Genomic DNA, 18,814 nt, shown 5'->3' with positions numbered 1-18,814 from the left:
GCTGGGTGCCTCCTCCCTGCCCGCCGGTGCCGCGCCGCGTTCCCCCTCCCGCCCCCTGACCGCGCAGCCGCGCCGGAAGGGCGGACCCAAAGGCGGGTCCGGCGTCTACGCAAGATGGTGGCCACCAGGCGCGCGGCGGCGCGCCGCAAGGAACAGGGGACCGGGGCCGGGGGAGGAGGCGGTGGCTCCTCCGGCCCCGGGACTGCAGACGCGGCGGAGGTGAGGGGATCGGGTACGGGGAGCATAGGCAGCCGGGTGCCCCCCGCCCTCAGGGGCGGCCGCGGCGGCCATCTTAATGTGCGCACGCGGCATGCCGTGGGGACCCCGGTGTCGGCGTCGCAGCGCGGCGGCTCCGCAGGGTTCGGGGGTGGCAGCTGCGCAGCCGGGGCTGGGGCAGGGCCGGGCCCGCCTGGCGCCCCGCCCGTGCCGCAGCCTTCGCTTGCCGGGCCCGCAGCCGCCGTACGTTGTGAGGCCCTGCAACGCTGCGAGGTACCGGGTGCGGGGCTTGGGAGGGTTTCGCTTTGCACTGCAGCTTTAGCATCTTAATGCGGCTTTCCCAATAGATCCCAAAACACTGTCGCGTAAGTATTGATAGCTTGAATAGCATGGTTGGTGGTGTTCCAACACGGTTCTGTGTCTTGGGAAGATATTGGTGTTGCGGAGTGTTAAATTTCCAGAATTTTGAGTTGTCTTCCAGGGCACTTAGACGGGTGGGTTAAAGCAGCAAGATTATGTCTCGCATTGCAGTTGTTGTGAGGCCAGTCTGTTCTGCTAAAGTAGGTTATGAAAACCGTTTTGGAGCACATTCTGCCAGTTGCTAGGCTTGTGTTTCATAGTTGAGCAAATCTTCTGTTTCTGAGCATCGCTTACAAATTTGCCTCCCATGACAGCTTGCCAGAACTTATTAGAATTAGACAGATATTTGTTTATATATCTTCATGTACTTTTTCATGTTTTTTAATGGATCTGTGCGTTTTTCTTCCTGTCTTGACTGAAAGACAGCAGACAGATAAGCAAGGGATGGTTTATTGTGTTCTACATACACAGGGCTACTTGGGAACATGTAATATGTTGTCAGTTCAATTAGATTTGTTTAAAAAGGCTTAGTGATTTGACTGGCATCCTTTTTATGGGGTTGTTTGATCTGTCAATCTCATTTTTTTCACTCCTTTTCTAGATGGCATCTGCTGAAATTAGTACTCCTGTGTTTATGAGGATGACTAGAAGAAGAACTAAATCAGTTCATAAGCCAGAGGTAATTCAGGAATTTCAGTTGGAAGAGGTGGAGCATGTAGAAACAAAGTCAGATGTCAGTGATAGCTTAGAGTTGCAGATTACTGGAAATGAGAAAACAACTGTTCGTTCAGCACAAGCTGATGGGGAGGTGTCAGAAACAGAATCAAACTGCTCTTCTGTGTCTGGTTTTCAGACACCTTTGTTTGTAAGAGTAACAAGAAGACGACAAATTGTAGTTCCTTATCAGCCAGATTCTCCTAATAAAAAAAGACACGATAAGACAGCTTTTCTGAATAAGTTATCCAAGATTCTGGGTGAAGATGATGTCTCTGAAGCTGAATCTTGCTCCTCTAGTGTTTCTGGTGTCCAGATAACTAATGTTGCCAGAACCACAAGAAAAAGGCAAAGCAAAAAGAAATTCCAACCTGATACAGTTTGTGAGGTCCAGGGTGAAGAAGTTTCTGATGCAGAGTCATGTTGCTTAAGTTCTCAGTTGGAACCATCCATCACTACCAAACGAATTACAAGAAGCATGCAAATTAAATCACAATTAGAAAATAGTAAGCAGACTGAGAAAGGAAGCATAATTGTTTCAGAAGATGGGAATTTAATTGGGGATACAGTTAAATCAGAGCCAGTAGCAATTTCTGATTCCAGACCTGCTGCAGAACTTATCTCTGACGTAGAAGATGCTTCCTCTGTCATTGAGGATGATAAAGAACCCAGTTCACCTAAAAGCAAATCTGCAAGTACGACCCAGAGTGAAGACGTGGAAGAAGTTTTGAATGGTAGGATGCCCAGCAATCTTGCAAAAATGAAACAAAGCAATGCTGAATCGCCTGGAAAAAAAGCAATAAAAAATCCACAGGCTGCTGGGGTAGATGATTCAGAGGAAGAATGTGGCCAAATACAAGACCATCATGGTGAAATACTTCTGAGGAAGGGGAAATCACAGAATAAGAGTCCCAAACAATTTCTAGAATCCCAAGGGCAAATAACACCAAATGAAAGTAAAAAAATTACAGAATGCAGAAGAGCAGGTGCTGAGGCAGCTGCACAGGAGGCTTGCACCCATGATGATAAACTAAGAAAGGGTGAGCGATCTAGTGCAGTGAGCAGCCCACAAAAGGACACAGTTGTTGCACAAAGAACTGATAGATGCAGGAAAATCAGTGTATCCAGTGCTGGAGACCAAACAGGAGAATCTCCTGAATCTGTATCCCACAGAAGTGAAAGATCAAGCAGTGGAAACAATTCTTTTACATTGTTTCTGGCAAAAGATGAAAGTGATGAATCTGAAAATAGTGATATGGCAGACATAGATGCAGTTGAAGATAATCTGTGTTATAAAGAGGCAGATGAGAGGACACCTTCCCTCAACAAATCGTTAAAGAAACATTCACTGCATGCTGAAGGGCTTTTCGTAATTGATACTGAGCCTGGCATGAGTTCCAGCCAGAAGTATTATCTAGATCAGGTAGACCAAGATTGTGATGCTGAAAGTAAACATGAAGGAAGTGAAAAAGTTGAAGGATCTTCAGATCTGGAAGAGGCTGAAGAGGAACTGATAGATGAAGATGAGAATGATGAAGATGATGATTTCTTGAAAAATAAGAGGGACATGTAAGTATCTTTATAGGAATAACTAAAGGATCTCTATTTCATTAAAGCATGCACCTAGGATATGTATATTATGTGTTAAATGATGAGTACAGAAGTACTCATGACATAAGTTGTATTGACATTAAAAATGGGGTTGCACAAATTATAAGATATAATTATAGTCCATAAATCATGTTGTTGTTGCTTTGTATGTAGCAGAACAGAACTCTGAAATATTTAGGCATCTGGAGGCTTTATGTGTATATGGCATGTGTTCAACTTAAAAAACAAAGTGAATCTAAGTTGGTCAGTCTGACTTAATTGCTTATTCAGGTCACAGTTTTCTTAACAGAGGATGATTATAGTTTGGATGTAAATAACAAAAATCCAGTAAATCCCTTACATGATGCTTAAGTAGGTGATATTTTAAAAATCCTAAACAGTTGCATATACTTCCACATTTTCAGTTCTTGTGCTGTGGGATGGTGATGCTACAAGTGAAATCAGCCTATCATAAAATGGATGGGACCTCTTGAGCTCCCGTAGCCCAGCTTCTGCTAAAATCCTTTTAAATGCTTCATATGTTTGAAGCAAAATACTCTGTTTAGATTGGATAAATAAGTCTTAATCTTCTAAAAATCTTCTAATTGGCAAAAAGACACAAGAACGTAGTCAGGCACTCATTGTAAAGGGATTATAGAAGATGAGTCACAATGTAATAGAAGTTTGTAAATGGCTTCTATGAACAAGCGTTCAAGCAATAATAAATACCTGTTGTACCTCTTTAAATATTACCATAGTTCTCTACAATACTTTATAGGTGTTAAACATTCTTGTCATGAAGAACTTCCTTTTGAGTCAGCCATTGCACATTGTTTGCAGGTATATTCCTTTGTTTGCCTGAATGAAGTAATGAAGAAAAGGCAAAATATACTGGTTTTGAAATGTTTAATAATGTTATTTCTAGTACTATTGTACAGACAAGGACTTAAACATTCCTAGGATGAATTCTAGCATCTTCATACTTTTCACTAAGAGTTGATAATATTTTTACCACCTCTGTGTTTGTGCTTTTGTTTTTCTCTTCAGCTAGCAATTTTTCAATGCATAGAAGGAGGGTGCTGGTCATGACTTATTTTGGCAAGGTTAAGCAAATTAAGAACTCAACTTTATAGAAGATAGTAGTATCTAAGATAGGAATATACCATTAGAATTAATATGAAAGATTTGTGGAAGTGATTCCACAAGCATTGTTCTCTGTTAAAGTCTTACTTCATGTAGTGACTTGGCTTTTTTTGTCATCATCTTCTGTGATCTCTAGTTACATATTCCTCTAGATCTTAAGAAGTAAAATCATTGCAGAACTGAACCCAAGTGGGAAGACAAAGATAAATATTTTTTTCTGTTTTTCTCAGAGGACAATAGAAGATTTAGCTGCATACTTGTTAACAATATTCTAGTCATTAATTATTTCCCTTTTAGTTTGCATCTTTCTAGCAGCATTGACCCTGGTTTGAATATCAAGAAGCTTGGAGGTTTATATATTAGTTTTGATCCAAAACAAAAAACCCAGAAGCCTATATCAAGTGTAATGAAAAAACTAAAGAACAAGAAGGAGGACCAGGTAATGTGTTTACAATTACGCTTTTGCTTATGACCAGAATAACACAAATATGTTAATTTAGTAAGGTTGCGTTGCTTGTTTTTAAACAAGTATCCTGTTTTACAGTTTGCTAAGAATCTCCATTTTTTGGCCAAAGTACTTTTTAGCCAAAACACTTGGTTTTAATGGTAAGAATTTAAATGTATGTGGCACTTCAGGAACTGAAATGCAGTGTAAGTATCAGTATTATCCTGAAAACAAAAACTAAGTTGATTATGCCTGCAGCTTTGCTTAATGATACAGAAGCTGAAGGTCCACTAAGAAGATACTTAGTCCATAGCAAGATTAAATTTCGGTAAATACAGGTCTGTACAGATCTTAATAGAGAATTAGCAGTTTTATTTCAAAAGCACCCCTTGAGATAAAGGGCATTGTTATTTTCTGTTGAGACAGATTTTTTTAGGCTCATCCATGATAGCCCTCTCTATTCCGGAGCATTTGCTCTCTCACTTCTTCCAGAACTAGTCAGCTGCTTTCTGTTGCTGGCTAGGGTTCTGTTTTGAAGGTCCCTACTCCTTTCATTGTGGGTCAAAGAAGCTCAAGAATAATGGTTGTTTATAGTGCTTGCTTAGGTTCTGCATGTTTCCTTTGGTAGGTTGTGTACATATGGTACAGCAATAAAATCTGTACCAAGGATGACTGTCTTAACATTAAAAAAACAATATCTGCAGCTCTTACAGAAGAGTATAATTACTCCGGATTTTGAAAAAAAGGAATGTGTCCCACCCTTCAGGCAATCACTTCACCAGCTGAAGAAACAGCGTAGGGTAAGTGAAGAGCTGATAATACCCCAAATGACAAAACAGTCTTTGCTAGAAAGCCCCATGCTGAGACTGTGCATATGCAAGCCTCACTGGAAGTGGAGAGATGAACTGCAATTTAGTCAATTTCTGGAGCCATTCTGTGGAAAGCCATCCTTTTAGTCTTTTTCTTTTAGTCACCAGAAAGTGAAAGGTAACATGTTCTGGTGCTACAAATCTCTTCTATACAGTGATGATGACCTTCCCATTATAGAGGTCATGAAATGCACTTTTTTAAGGTACAGAAGTATGTTCTGAATGCTTTATGCATTTTTTTGGATGGAGGGAGAGTCCCCTGTTCTATCCTGTCCTAGTTGCAAATGCAAATTTATTGTTCTTGGTATTGCGTCCTAGGCAGAGCGAGAAAAAACAACAGGTGATGGTTGGTTTGGTATGAAAGCCCCAGAAATCACTAGTGAACTGAAAAATGACCTTAAAGTTTTGAAGATGAGAGCATCATTGGATCCTAAGCATTTTTATAAGAAGAATGACAGAGATGGTCTACCCAAGTACTTCCAGGTAAGGATGCAGCAGAAGGTAGCATTGTACTGCTCAAGTTTTGAACAGCTCTTATTTCCTGCCTGTTGTGTAGATATGTTCCATCTTGATCTGATTTCCTAGCTTAATTATTAAAGCACTTTGGTCACTTGGCTGCAGTTTACAACTGCTTAACTTTCTATTGCATACATGTATATTTTGGGTTTTTTTAATGTAATCTCATCTGATAGTACCAAACAATTTCCTGACTTACTCTTTATCCTGAACCCTCAGTGGACTGGGTTTTCACCGCTTTTTTTGAGTATTAGCCTTTCAAAAAAGTGTATAGAAAATAATTAGCCTTTATTTTCTTACTAGGTAATACAGTTTGAACAAGAGACTGCTAGCTTTGTGATCAGCCAGAATTTCTGCTGCTGTAGCTCAGCTTTGAAGTGGCTTACATAAAGAAAAATATTTCTATAGTTTCTGTGGTAATTAACTTCCATCTGCTTGCTCCTGTTTGAATAGTTAGCACGCTTGAGGAAATAGCTTTCCTTTCTCAAAATATTGCCACTTCACTCTAAAGGAAGTGTCTTGTATGTTATGAAGTTTCTGGCACAGAAAAACTTAGAAGTTTTCCACACAATGAGATCTGCACAGGTCCTTATTCACTAGGTGAAACACTCCATGTATTTCCACTTCAAACCTCAATCAGAACTGGATAACATTGTGGGTTGGCAAAAATATGATACATTCCTTAATGAAGCCCTTGTATTAGTTGGATTAACTGCTCTGTAGCCATCTAGCAAAACCCACAATGGTCATAAGGACTTCCTTCCTTTAAAAATTAAGAACTGGATTTTTTAATGAATACAAGGATTGATGCTGCAGTCCAGTATTGAAAACTGTGCAGTTTTAAAGCTCAGGCCTTCTGTGCACTAAACAATGAGACAAAAAGTGCCTCTGCATACAAAATGTTGCTTAATTCTTTTGATAGTTTACATTTCTCACCTTCTCTGTAAGATTTACCATTCTGACCTTCTCTGTAAGTGTCTTTACATTGAGGACTAAAAAAAAAGGGGGGGGGGGAAATAATCAACATCAAGAATGTTTGCATTTCTGTTTCCTAGGTTGGAACAGTGGTTGATTCCCCCATAGACTTTTACCATAGTCGAATCCCTAAGAAACAAAGGAAGAGAACAATTGTTGAAGAGCTGCTTGCAGATTCTGAGTTTAGAAGGTATTTTAAATGGTTTTGCAATTCTAATATCCTGTGTAAGAGAGGAGTATTTTTAGTAATTTGAAAATGAATCTATTAATAATTAAATATGTTAAGAATATAACTTTTTTGTTGTTTTTACTCAGCTTATACAGGGTTTTTTACACTTCAAAGAGTACATTTGAGTCTGTTATAGCACTTAAGGAGCACTGCCATTGAGAAAATCTAATGAATGGGGGATAATTAGTCAGAGAAAGCATATTTTTTATCTTCACAAAAGGGTTTTATCCAGCTTGAGTCATCGCTATTGGTAGTTGCTCTTAAAATAGTGTCAGTTCAACCATCAGCCCTATTCTGGTTCACTTCTAAAATAAGGGTCTGTACAGGTTTTAATAGAAGAGTGCTGAGTGTGAAAGTTGATGTGATTTTGTTTTATAAGCATGTCTCTGTGCCACCTGTCATAAGAACCAGAATTGCTCTAGAAGTCTTACTTGAAGACTACGATTGAATTAATTAATGCTTGTCTAACCTACAGTTTCTAGAGAAGATGCCTTAGTTGATCCATTTTGATACTGGTTATTACATCATGTTAGTCTTCATCTGTCACATAATGGCATGTTTTCTTGGAAGTAGTACATGATTTGGGGTTATAAGGTTAATGTCAGGCTTGTAAAATAATGTTAATGTTGGGAAGGCTGGTTAGTGTAGCTATTTCTTAGCTTTCAGGCTTGGCTTGATTTTTAAGGTTATTGTTAGAAGCAGTTTTTAACAATTAATGGCTTTGAAATTTGATCAGTTAAATAATGTTGTGACTAATTAAGGGCTTTAACTAGATAGTTCAACATTAGTGCAGGTACTTTTCAGGTTTCAGCCTCACTTTTAAAAGTTTCAGTACAGCTCAGTGTGCAGTGATCTGTGTTGGTACATAAGGTACATAAAGGTACATAAGAATCTGTAGTGGAGGAGCTGGCAACCCAGGTTCAGTAAGTAAATCCTGTCATTGTTTAGTGTTGATCTCATCTCAGTTTTCAGTCTTTGAGTAGAGTAAGATTGATGATTTTGAGTTTCCTGAGAAGACAGTTATAAAAATGGGTATAATTTGTCCATAGTATTGTTGGAACTGATGAGTCTTCCCACTATGAGCAGTAGCAATGTTTTAGCAAACTGCTGAAAATGTGAGGGCATATGCAACAAAAAAGCCACCAGTTATGCCAAAATAAGTTTCTTCAATGAAATTTACTTCCAAAAAAGATTTACCTGCATTTATCAATAGTGCAAGTGTCAATTTCCCTCTATGTATGCAGAAGTGTACAAGATTAAAATAAATCTCACTGGGAAAATATGAGAGAACTCAATTTGGCAAATTATATATGTACTTTCCATGTTATTTTTTTCCTCAACTTTGGTTTACCATGCTTAAAAGTAAATTATCTATTTTGTTCAGATATAATAAAAAGAAGTATCAGGAGATCATGAGTGAAAGAGCAGCTTTTGCAGCAGGGAAGAGGAATCGGAAGAAGAAGAAATTTCACAATTAAGACTTCAAGAAAAATAACAAGCTGGAACAACTTACTTGTTATAAACCTTTTTACAGAATGCTTTTGTTGTGGTGTTTTTTCTTTTTTTACAATTGCAGGTTGTATAGATTGAGGTTGAGGGAATTTCATAGGGAGCTTTATCAAATTATCAAGTATCTAAATTTAAAATTATCTAGATTTTAGTTAGTCTTCTTAATTAGTGTTCATTTTAAAAAAATATAACCATATTGTTAAATCTAACCACAAAATACAGCTTCATGGATTTGAGTCTTTCCAGACTTTGATCTTTACATAACAAATCAGTAAATTAATTTTCAATTTATGTCTATAATTCACCTTGGCACTCATTATATGCCAGAACAGATTTTTACATCTTCAGTCAGAGGTGCTGCTGACCATCTTGGGAACAGAAGGTCCTGAGAAATAGTTTGGCTGTGAAGGGTTTGTTTCAACACTGACCATAATAAGGTTGAGAATGTTCTGGAATCAAATATATACATATAATTTATAAAATATAAACAATAAAGGAGATATAATTTATATCTTGTTTAATAATATATTGTAAATATTTATTACTTATATATAAAATTTTAACATCTAGTAATATGTTGCTTTTATTAGTTTTTACCATTTAATAATTGTCTAATGATCTTTTTGAAAATAACTTGACAGTATGGGGTCCATTCTAGGGTGTAGTGTGCAGATGATGGTTTGGTTTGGTCTTGGGATAGTTCTTCAGGCAAATGGGGTGAGTTTGGAAAGCCTCTGCTACCATTATAGAACCTGAGATGGCATCAATTCAGTTCCTCTTCAGTGACAGTTCATAACCTTTTGTGGTAACATAACTTGTGAGGGGGTTTTCTGTGTTGCAAGTGCCTGTGTTCTGTGTGAACAATGGGTGAGATGGACTGGACAGTGCTTGCTGGGCTGCAGGATAGTGCTTGTGGGTTGTATTTGCCAGCTTGTGCCTGGTTTAGTTGCAGCACTAGTTAGTGTACCTTTCTTAACCATCAATTTGCATAAAAGTGTAGCCAGGTAGTGTTTTGGATTCCTCTGCCTTTCAATTTGTTTGAAGTTGACATAAACTTTAAGTTGCTGGGGAGAGAGTTAAATCTAAACGTGGCATGTAATTATGTAAAATTACCAGATTTCTCTGAAAATATTTAAATACAAAAAATATATTAATTATTTGTGAAAGACCAGCATCATTTAAGAATCTTTTCCTGTAAACTGAAAGTAATATTTTCTTTTAATGGCTGTCAGAAATATTTGTGCTAATACGTAATTATGCCTTAATTGACACTGACCACAGTTAACAAGGAGCTTCCCCAGGGATAAAGGGAAGTAGGTATGTGTTGGGTCTTTTTATATATGAATATCTTGCTCATCTGGATGTCACTGCAATGCTTTGTGTGCACAGTAACAATTACTTTCTCCTGTTTCTTTATGCTTCTCACTGTTTTGCCAGTATTCCTTCTTCTTCCTGCCCTTGGGGCAGGGAGCATCCAAGGGTTGTACAGCCCAAAGAGTCCATAGTCAGTCTCATAGCTGTTGGGATCATTCAGCTATAATGCCAAGAATTTGATGGTGGCTGAAATGTTGTTGCTGGTGTAGTGAAAGGGTCTCCTATTAATTCCTATTTTCTATGTGATAGAACACTTTATGGCTTAATTTTTAAAAGTTATGTTTTTACCACGAGAGTCTATCTGGGCCGGTCTTGCTGAGAGCTGAAATCCTACCATAATGTGGGTTGGAAGGGATCATGAGAGCTTGTCCTGCCCAGCTTTGGGCTCTTAGAAGGGTGAGACCCAGTTGCTCAGGGCTTTATACAGTCAGGTCTTGAGAACTTAAGATGGAGATTGCACATCTTCCAGAGTTCCACTGCTTGAATCTCATGGCCAAGAATGTTCATATCTAGTTAGATAAAAGGATTGTTACTGAGTATTGGACTGTCTCTTTACCTTCACATTCTTTTTTTTTTTTAGTTACGCCATTCATTTATAACAAGCAGAATCTGTTGGAATTCTATAGCTTGCTATAATTCTTGATTAATTTTTTTTTCCTCCCAATTCTTCTAATGCATTCTGAATTCCAGTAAGTATGCCATCTGTGCAGAGTTTTCCACAAAACTCTCTTCATACAAATAATCTGTGGAATTGTTTCCCTATAGTTCTCCACTCTGGTTCACATGAGACTGTTGCACAGCAGGAGAGCTATCTCCCTGCTTGCCTCTAGGTGAATCTGCGATTTTCTTTTGGACTGGAACTCTTAATTAACTTATGCATTTTTAGAGTATTGATATGTAAATTCACTTGCAACATGCAAACGTGTAAGCGTCTGCCTTCGACTGTTTTTTTTTCACTTGGAACTAAGCAGATTTTCTGAAGCTTTCCTTAAGTATAAACACTGAAAAAGGAAAAAAACATTATTTGAACTGAAATGTGTTGCCAGAAGTGACTGAACCAGGAGAAACGTTTTGACTTCTGTTACTTCATTTAGTTGTTTTTCTTATGAGGGTACTGTGGAGAGGTTTTGGTGTTGCTATTTATCTGCAAATTCTGAGAATGTTTGTTTCTGTAAAGGGCGGATATGTATATGTATGTATATATATTTATTTATTGGTAGATGGCATTCTGAGTGAGTTTGTGTGCTGCAAAACTTGTTCCCCATGCTGTATTTGTTATGTGGATCTTTATTGCTTTTAAGCAAAAATCTTTGCAGGTTGAAAAAGTCTGTAGTCACACATGCAGGATTAGAAATAATTTATCAAAGGACCTACAAATCGAAAGATGAATTTGTAATTTGTAATTTAGAATTTATAGTTTATAATAATAATTTGTCCAATCCTGAGACAAATCGGTTTGTTTAGTGCTGCTACTGTTCTGTGGTTTAGCACCCGTTTTTAAATGGTGGCTCTTTATCGTCTACCTACAGGTGTGTGTAAGTTAGGGAGAAAGGGTGGTATTAATCGAACTGTTAAATTCTCCAGTTTTAATAGTGTAGTTTGTGGGCTTGTGTTGTTGCTCAAAGGTACCCGTAACCAGGACTGTATCCCGGACTGAGCGAGTGTCTGCGGGCAGGACACTGAAGGCCGTTCCGGAGCCTGGCGGCTGCTCCGTCCCTTTCCCTCCCTGCGCTTCCAACCATCGCGTGCCCGGCGGTGCCCGCGCGCCGCTGGCGGTTGTTGCCTGAGGGGAAAGGACGTGACGGGACCGGATCGGCAGGAGGAGAACCCGGAGCCCGACGCGGAGAAGAGAAAGCCCTTGGCCTCCGCACTCCACCTTTTGTCTATGGCGAGGAAGTGTCTGAATGTCGCCGGGGCACGGCGGAGGTTCGAGCGAACACAGCTGGGGTAAGAGGCGACCGCACCCGATGGAGGTTGGGGCTGTTGTCTCCGCCCGCTCCCAGCTTTCCCCGCTCTGTCAGGCCGCGCCGGGAGGCGGGTCCCGAGTGCCTCGCTGCCGGGAAGCGTCAGGTCAGTGGCCTCGGTTGCACCCGCGGGGAGTTAAGGGACGTGAGGTGGGAAAAGGTTTCAGCGTTTTAAAGAGCTGAGGGAAAGAAAATGGAAGATGCGACTCCGCCGGGACTCGAACCCGGAACCTTTGAATCCCTTCAATCCTCTAGAAGTCCAATGCGCTATCCATTGCGCCACGGAGCCACCTGTTGGAGTTTTTGCGCACCACCCATAGAGCCTGCGCGCGAGCCTCCTCGGTCGGCGCCTGCGGCCCCTCGGGAGGGAGCGGCTGTGCGGCAGGGCTGGGGGCAGCAGCCGCTGACTCTGCTCTGGCTCCTGTTCCCTTTCCCTTTTCCCTTTCCTTTGGGTAGGCACCGTTTTACAAACCCCTGTATAGACGATTCTCGAGGCAGCTACTACATGCCGCTGGAGCGCTGCCCACAGCCGGGGCCCGGGTTAACCCCTCGCAGTAGGGCTACTTCTCTTGAGAAACTGACTTTTTTAAAGTTCGTCAGTAATCAAGATAAAATATTTACAGTCATCCCATTTGGAGCTTTTTTAATATTAATCCTCATGTTTGGGGGAATATAACTTGTGTTCATAGTGGCCTTATATTGAGCTGGGAAACTGCTCCTCCAAATGTCCATACATTTTCTTAAGAAAGGCTTTATAGGATCAGGGCTTTTCACACAGATAAAAGTGCTACATTGGTGAATTAAATTAGTTTGCTTTAACAAGTATGAACATTTCTCATTGAAGTTATTTATAATGTGCTTTTATTAGCACTTCACTTCTAGAGTAAACATGAATATTTCAGACAAAGAAAACAAAACCCTTTCAGTCACAGCAGCAAGGATGTGGAAACTACACCCTGTCTGTTCCAAAGCTATGTAGAAACAAGTAATTTCAACATTTTTCAACATCAGTTCCAGCATTATAGATTATTAGAGACGGTCTAAACAGGGCTTGATGGCTTTTGGTTGGTTGGTTGGTTGGTTGGTTGGTTGGTTTTTTGGTTGTTTGGGTTTTTTTTGGTTGTGGGGTTTTTTTGGGTGGGGGTGGTGTTTAAACATCATCTGGATTAAAGAAACCTACAGAACTCTGGTTATGTTCACTGGGAATCCCATAATCCCATGCACTGCAGTGTTGGGTTTCCTGTGCCACAAGAGACGAAAGAATACTGTGTGAGTATCTGAAACACCAGACCCAGGTGGCGAGTCAAAACGTGTCCATGCAATATCTGCTAGATGCTGCAGAAACCTTTTGTGATTCAAAGATATCCAATGTAGGAATCACACCTAAAAATTAGTAACTGAGAGTATTTTGAAGAGCTAAACAAAACCTTCTAGATGGAAAGAACAGAAAAGAAAAATTAGGAAAATATTCTATTACATTACAATATTTTCAATTTGGGAGAAAACATTACACTATACTTGGATCATTGTTCCAAGTACTGTGAATACCTATTACTAAATTAATTAAGGGGAGCAATGACTGAACTACTTCTGTTCTAACATAACAGCAAAACCCTCAGAGGATTCAGTAAAACAAGATTTTCTTTTAAAAGCTGTAATTATGGTCTGAAACAAGTCTTTGATGTTATTTTTTTAAAACAAGAGTAGGCATGTTAGAAACCCCAAAAGAAGAGAGAGTGGCAAGTTCTTTTTTTAACGTTCCTCAAAACTAAGTTCTAAGACCAGGCGAAGCCTGTGGCCTTTTGCTGCTGGGGTGAACCCCCCTCCCTGGCTCAGCTCTCCAGTGGCACCAGTTCACTCTGGAGGGCTCAGGAGGGCAAGCAGAGGATGAACAGGCAGGGCTGGAAGGAGATTTGCCCTGTAGTGTGGTGGCCTAGGTTATACAATAAAACAGTTTTGTGAGAATCTTGGGTTTCACTTCATAATAATTTAAAAGCATCAGTAACTATGAATGGAGAAAAACATGAAAATTAGTGTACCCTAAAATCTGAGAAGCCAGGTAGTTAATGAAATGGATGCAAAATAAGTTGGTAAGTTGATTAGGGTACACAATCCACTAGCTATTGCATCAAGGGCTGAGATACGAAGTGTAATGAATAACCAAGGTGACTCAGGGAAATGAAGGCACACTGGTAGTATGCCTTGTGACCCTCACAAAGTCAGCCAGCACATCTCTGGCCAGCAGTGAGCCAAAGCTCATGAGCTGGCTGATTATTAAATAGGTCCTGCAATGTTGGGGGTTACTGGCAGGGTTCAGTAGTTACAGCAAGTACCATAAGCAAGTCCCTAAAAAACAGACTCTTGTGGAGCTAGAGCAGTTGTAATCACAAGAGAAGACTCATCAAATTAGAGAACATTCAGAGTAGAACTGACAATGTAGAAGTTCTGAGTCCATATGGTCTTATGGTCTTGCCACATAACTCTTCTGTTACAGACAGAACTCTTCAAAGTGCTCCTGGTAAAGGAATGCAAAGTGTGGAAAGTTGAGTTTGAGTTCTCAGATCATAGCAGCTCAGGCCCTGCACTGCATAAAAGAAACAGAACTTTTTTTTTTTACTTTTTTTTTTTTTTTAAGATTTGAGTTGATCTTCAGAATAATATGCTTAAATTTATGTGCAACTTGAATAAACCACTTGCATGTAAGTAAGAATCACCATTAATACCTTGTAGTTTGTGAATACCTGAACACCTTTTTTGTGGGGTGAGATGAGTCAGTACCCCACCAGTGCAATTTGGTAACGTGGTACCTTTGGTACAGCACTAAATGCAGATAGTGAATAATCAGAGTCTGCTGTAAGAATAGTTCTGAAGGTGTGAGTAGAGAGTCCTGACACTCATATGATTATCTCCTCTTTATAGTTTCATTTTGGTTAATTGGTTTACATAGGTAGGTGAATGCTGGCTGTTGGTTCCATTTAAGTGGGAGGACAAATATGTAAAGTGTTTAGAAATTTTTCATAGATAATTTGGGTTGAATTTCAAGTCTGTTTCTGCTTTTATTCTCTAAGTACAGTCCCAATGCTAAGTCCACCTCTCCTTTTAGACAGCAGATGGAGCTGCTGCATGAGAAACACAACAGTTCCGGGTTCGGGAGCTAATCAAGAAATGTGGTGTGTCAGGCAAAACCAAGAGATCAGATCTGAATCTCTTGGTCTCCTGGATCTGAATCCATCCTTTGGGCTTTCCCTCTTCTGGGGATGGCTGAAGTTCACTTATGCTGCAAGCTGGCTTTCATCTCAGCTCCTCTTCAACTTTGTGCTTCTGTTCAAAGAGCAGAAGTTCCTTAGGATACAGTTGTTTTGGTTTTATTTACTGGTACTTAGAAATGGCTGTTGTGAATGAATTATGGCTGCAGTGAACTGCAAGGGTGTGGGATCAGTGGTGCTCTTATGGTGGGGGAGGATCTCACTCTTCCACTGTGAAAGCAGCAGAGCTGGGGATCTGTCTTAAGTACCCATACATAAATACATGTATATGGGAAGCAAACAGAAGGAATTGGAAGATTTTGCATAGTGGGAAAACTAAGACGTCATTGGGATTACAAACGTGAGAAATAGGGTAGCGGTCATCTGGAATGCATCCTTTAATTGTGACATTTTGGTAGTTTCTAGCTTTTTAAAATTCATTTTAATCATATCAATTGTTATGTTCTGTAAAACAAGATAAATTGCAGAATTCCAGCTTGAGGTAGAATGACTCCTGGTTAAGTGTCTTAGTCAAGTATATCACTAGCAAAGCCAGGCCAGCTCCAAGTTACTTAAATGGTGTTCTACTCTGTTCTTTTTCTTATTTTCCATCCAGAAAGTTGTATAATGAGGGTGATTAGTAATGTAGTTTGACTAGTATTTTCAGAACGATAGGTCTGTCAAATTTATTGCTGTTTACAATAGATTATACATATTATTTGAGGCAGATTTGCCATCTTGTACTAGCTAACTTTAAATCTGGCTAATTCATATTACAGTTGCAAGACTTCAATTTACCATGTATTGAATAGATGTATTTGAGGAAAGTGAAAATAGCAAAGTTCCTCCTACACCAATTAAATTAAAATTGGCTCTCAAGAATCTTCACTGGAGTGACTACATAAATGGGCAGCTGCATTGTATACTGGTATATTATAGTGTAGAATATCATAGATCCATGCTTCAAGACTGACATGTATAAAAGAAATATGCTTTGTAGCTGTAAAATTTGTTTTGGAAGTCATATGGATACTGTCTCAGGGAATGCCACATTGCAGTTTTGCACTTATTCACTGAATTCAGGTTCTGCACTTCTGTAATCTGTCAGTAAAACTCTTTTCTGTGTTTTAACAGCCATAGTGGGAAAATATGAAACTAACAAGCAATGTTATAGCTAATCCTTGCTTAATCATTGTTCCATGTTCTTCCTTCCAATATTTGTTTCATAAAACTAGTCATTAAAGTTAATGTAATTTATCACCCTGCAGAAGTTACAGTATGAAGAAACAAAAAGCTGCACATCAAAGGTTCTTCTGTGCAAATACAAATGTTTCTTTGTCACGAATGTGCAGAGTTAGCTCTGCCACTCTAAATCAGCAGTGAATTTTTCTCAGTACTAGCATTGAAGTAAAATAATTTGTCCTTTGTCCTTTTAGGGGGCTTTACTTTTATTTCCAGAATGCTGGAAAGCAAAAAAAATTCCTGTGTTCAAAGTTGCAACATACATTTATGTGAGTTTATCTTGCTCTATTCAAACTAGTAATAGGTATCAGTCATTTCTGCAGCAAAGCAAAACATGCAGCTACCACAGTCAGTGATTCTGGAAATCATAGGTATTACTGATACCAAGATACCTCATTTTTTTACCATCACCCTCCATAACATTTTTACTAATTTATCCTACATGAGTCTAGTTAATTTTTTACATATTCAAGTTTGCAACTATCCAAGTGTGGAATCCAGAACAATAGTCTCAGAAAAACTTGAAAGAAATACTGTCACAGTCCCCATTGAAAATTATGGGAAGATTTAAGTAGACATTTATACCCTCGTACATGGAGATTTCAATCAGATTTTGATCCATGGCTTTTATTCAATAACTTGCTACAAAATTATTGCTTGCATTTGTGAGTGATGTTATGAAAAGATATCTTATTGTATATGTAAAACAATACTGCTTCTTAATTTACCTTAAAGCACTAATCCTGTTCAAGGATTAGTTTTTCTTCCATTTTATAAGTTGTTTTCTTCCATTTTTGTAATTTTTTTCAAGAAATAACTTGCATAAGTTTAGTTTGGAAGGGAAATGGGCACTGTTCATATTTTGTATTAATTGCTGTGTGACTGGTATTAGTTCCATAGAGGCCATATGGTTTTCCACTGACAGCCTTGCATCTTGTTTTTCAGCAAAACAGTTGTCTACTAGAAATAGTTGAATGTTTTTATGTCACAAATCAGGAAGAGCGAAACAGCATTTTGTGAAAGCAAGAAATGTTGTCTCTAGGCAGACTGGGCTAGAGACATTAATACAGGGTTGAAATGGAATAGTGGAACCTACAAGAGTTACCCTGGAATATGTGAGAGTGCAGTGAAGGGACAGGTGAACAGAAAAAGGAGCTGAGGAGAAATGGGAAGACCTGGGCTATGAAGAAATAGAGTAATGTTGATGGTGCTCTAAAATTTTGATAGGGGTGTGGCTTTGGTTTGAGATTGCACTTTCAGGGTCTTCACTCCTGGGCTGCAGAACAGTAGAACAAGATGAAATAGGTCCCCAACAGCCTGCACCAGCTTGCTTCTTTGGAAAATCAGCAATTCAGATTGTTCTGTTAGCTCTGTGCTTGCAGAGTTTGTCTAACATACACGCAGCATGAGAATTTACACCTGCAAGCTATATGGAGCTCAACTTGAATGTGTTTACATAAATTACAAAATTTTTTGTTTTCAATTAATGGATTTTAGCAATCCTGAAATCGTACCTTTATTTCTTGGGGTTACACCTAAAAGCAATCTGATGGCCTGTTACTTTGCTCTAGGAGATAACTGGTTTGTTATAGTCCTAGGAAGAAAGACACTGAGACTGTAAAGTGTTGCTTAAAAGACAAGTTATTTGGGCTAACACTGTAGAGAAAAAGGATAGCACAGATAATTATATGTCCTTCTAGATGCCAAGCTGTGTGTTTCAAACAGGTCTCAAATCAGAGCCCAGCATGCCAGGCAGATCCTGTCCATGGAAAGGTTATCTGACGTTTTGATCTTCTGAGCTTTTACAAGCTTTTCTTAAAACAATTTTACTTCTCATTTCTGCCATCAAACAGAAGACTGGCTCACTTGAGAACTGTTTGGTGCACTCTTAGATAAAGAGAAGGACACACGGGTGATGTACTTGCCAGTAATGAGTGGGAGCTGCTTTCAGGCTCCTCTCTTCCAGCCTGCAAGCCGGCTGAGGATGTCCTGCAGCCAAAGGAAACAGGTCTGACAGCCAAGTTGAGCACACAGCACTGGTCTGTGCCTTTTATCTTGGATCACTAACTCCTCAATACAGTGGTCTTTTGGTTAAGATCAATACACTTGTGACTGAGGGAAAAAGAACATTTGGATAAATAATTGCAATCTAGGTTTTGAGACCACAGATGTTTCCAGTGCAGATGTAGAGTGGGGAATGATCCTAACTGAAACTCCTAAATGGCTTCCATAATAAAAAAAAATAATAGTATTAATAACAAGATGTAATTTGATGTCTGGAGGTGGTAAGTTAGCCCTCCCTATTAATCTACTGAGTTCTGGAGTGGTGGATGGTGTTTTGAGCTTGTATATCACTTCACACTGATGTAAATACGTCAATTTTGTTGTTAGGGGGTGTTGGTTTTTCTACTTTTTCAGTTTTT

At 39.3% G+C, this 18,814-nt stretch overlaps 1 protein-coding gene, 1 long non-coding RNA gene and 1 other non-coding gene across 4 annotated transcripts; 2 read left to right on the top strand and 1 right to left on the bottom strand.

The window, feature by feature from the left end:
* Positions 1-78: 78 nt before the first annotated feature.
* Positions 79-8,593, top strand: DNTTIP2 (deoxynucleotidyltransferase terminal interacting protein 2). 2 transcript variants are annotated; one of them, XM_071750738.1, is made up of 7 exons: positions 79-219; positions 1,178-2,859; positions 4,321-4,462; positions 5,173-5,268; positions 5,656-5,820; positions 6,909-7,018; positions 8,442-8,593. In XM_071750738.1, exons 1-7 carry the CDS (start codon positions 115-117, stop codon positions 8,533-8,535), a joined length of 2,394 nt encoding a protein of 797 aa, XP_071606839.1. In that variant the 5' UTR covers positions 79-114; the 3' UTR covers positions 8,536-8,593. The 2 variants fall into 2 exon arrangements, with proteins under 2 accessions (XP_071606839.1, XP_071606840.1); XM_071750739.1 differs by lacking the exon at positions 79-219 and adding an exon at positions 397-581.
* Positions 8,594-12,107: 3,514 nt separating this feature from the next.
* On the bottom strand, positions 12,108-12,193 carry TRNAR-UCU (transfer RNA arginine (anticodon UCU)). The gene is given in 2 exon segments: positions 12,108-12,143; positions 12,157-12,193. It is a non-coding gene; the product is annotated as a tRNA-Arg (tRNA).
* Positions 12,194-15,118: 2,925 nt separating this feature from the next.
* On the top strand, positions 15,119-18,533 carry LOC139799144 (uncharacterized). The gene is made up of 3 exons (XR_011727108.1): positions 15,119-15,528; positions 15,576-17,148; positions 17,224-18,533. It is a non-coding gene; the product is annotated as an uncharacterized lncRNA (long non-coding RNA).
* The last annotated feature ends 281 nt before the right edge of the window (positions 18,534-18,814 follow it).

The sequence above is a fragment of the Heliangelus exortis genome, chromosome 8, assembly GCF_036169615.1.
Source record: "Heliangelus exortis chromosome 8, bHelExo1.hap1, whole genome shotgun sequence".
NCBI classification, from domain to species: Eukaryota; Metazoa; Chordata; class Aves; order Apodiformes; family Trochilidae; genus Heliangelus; species Heliangelus exortis.
The sequence above is the reverse complement of the archived record's forward strand: the minus strand, read 5'-3'. Positions and strand labels throughout refer to the sequence as shown.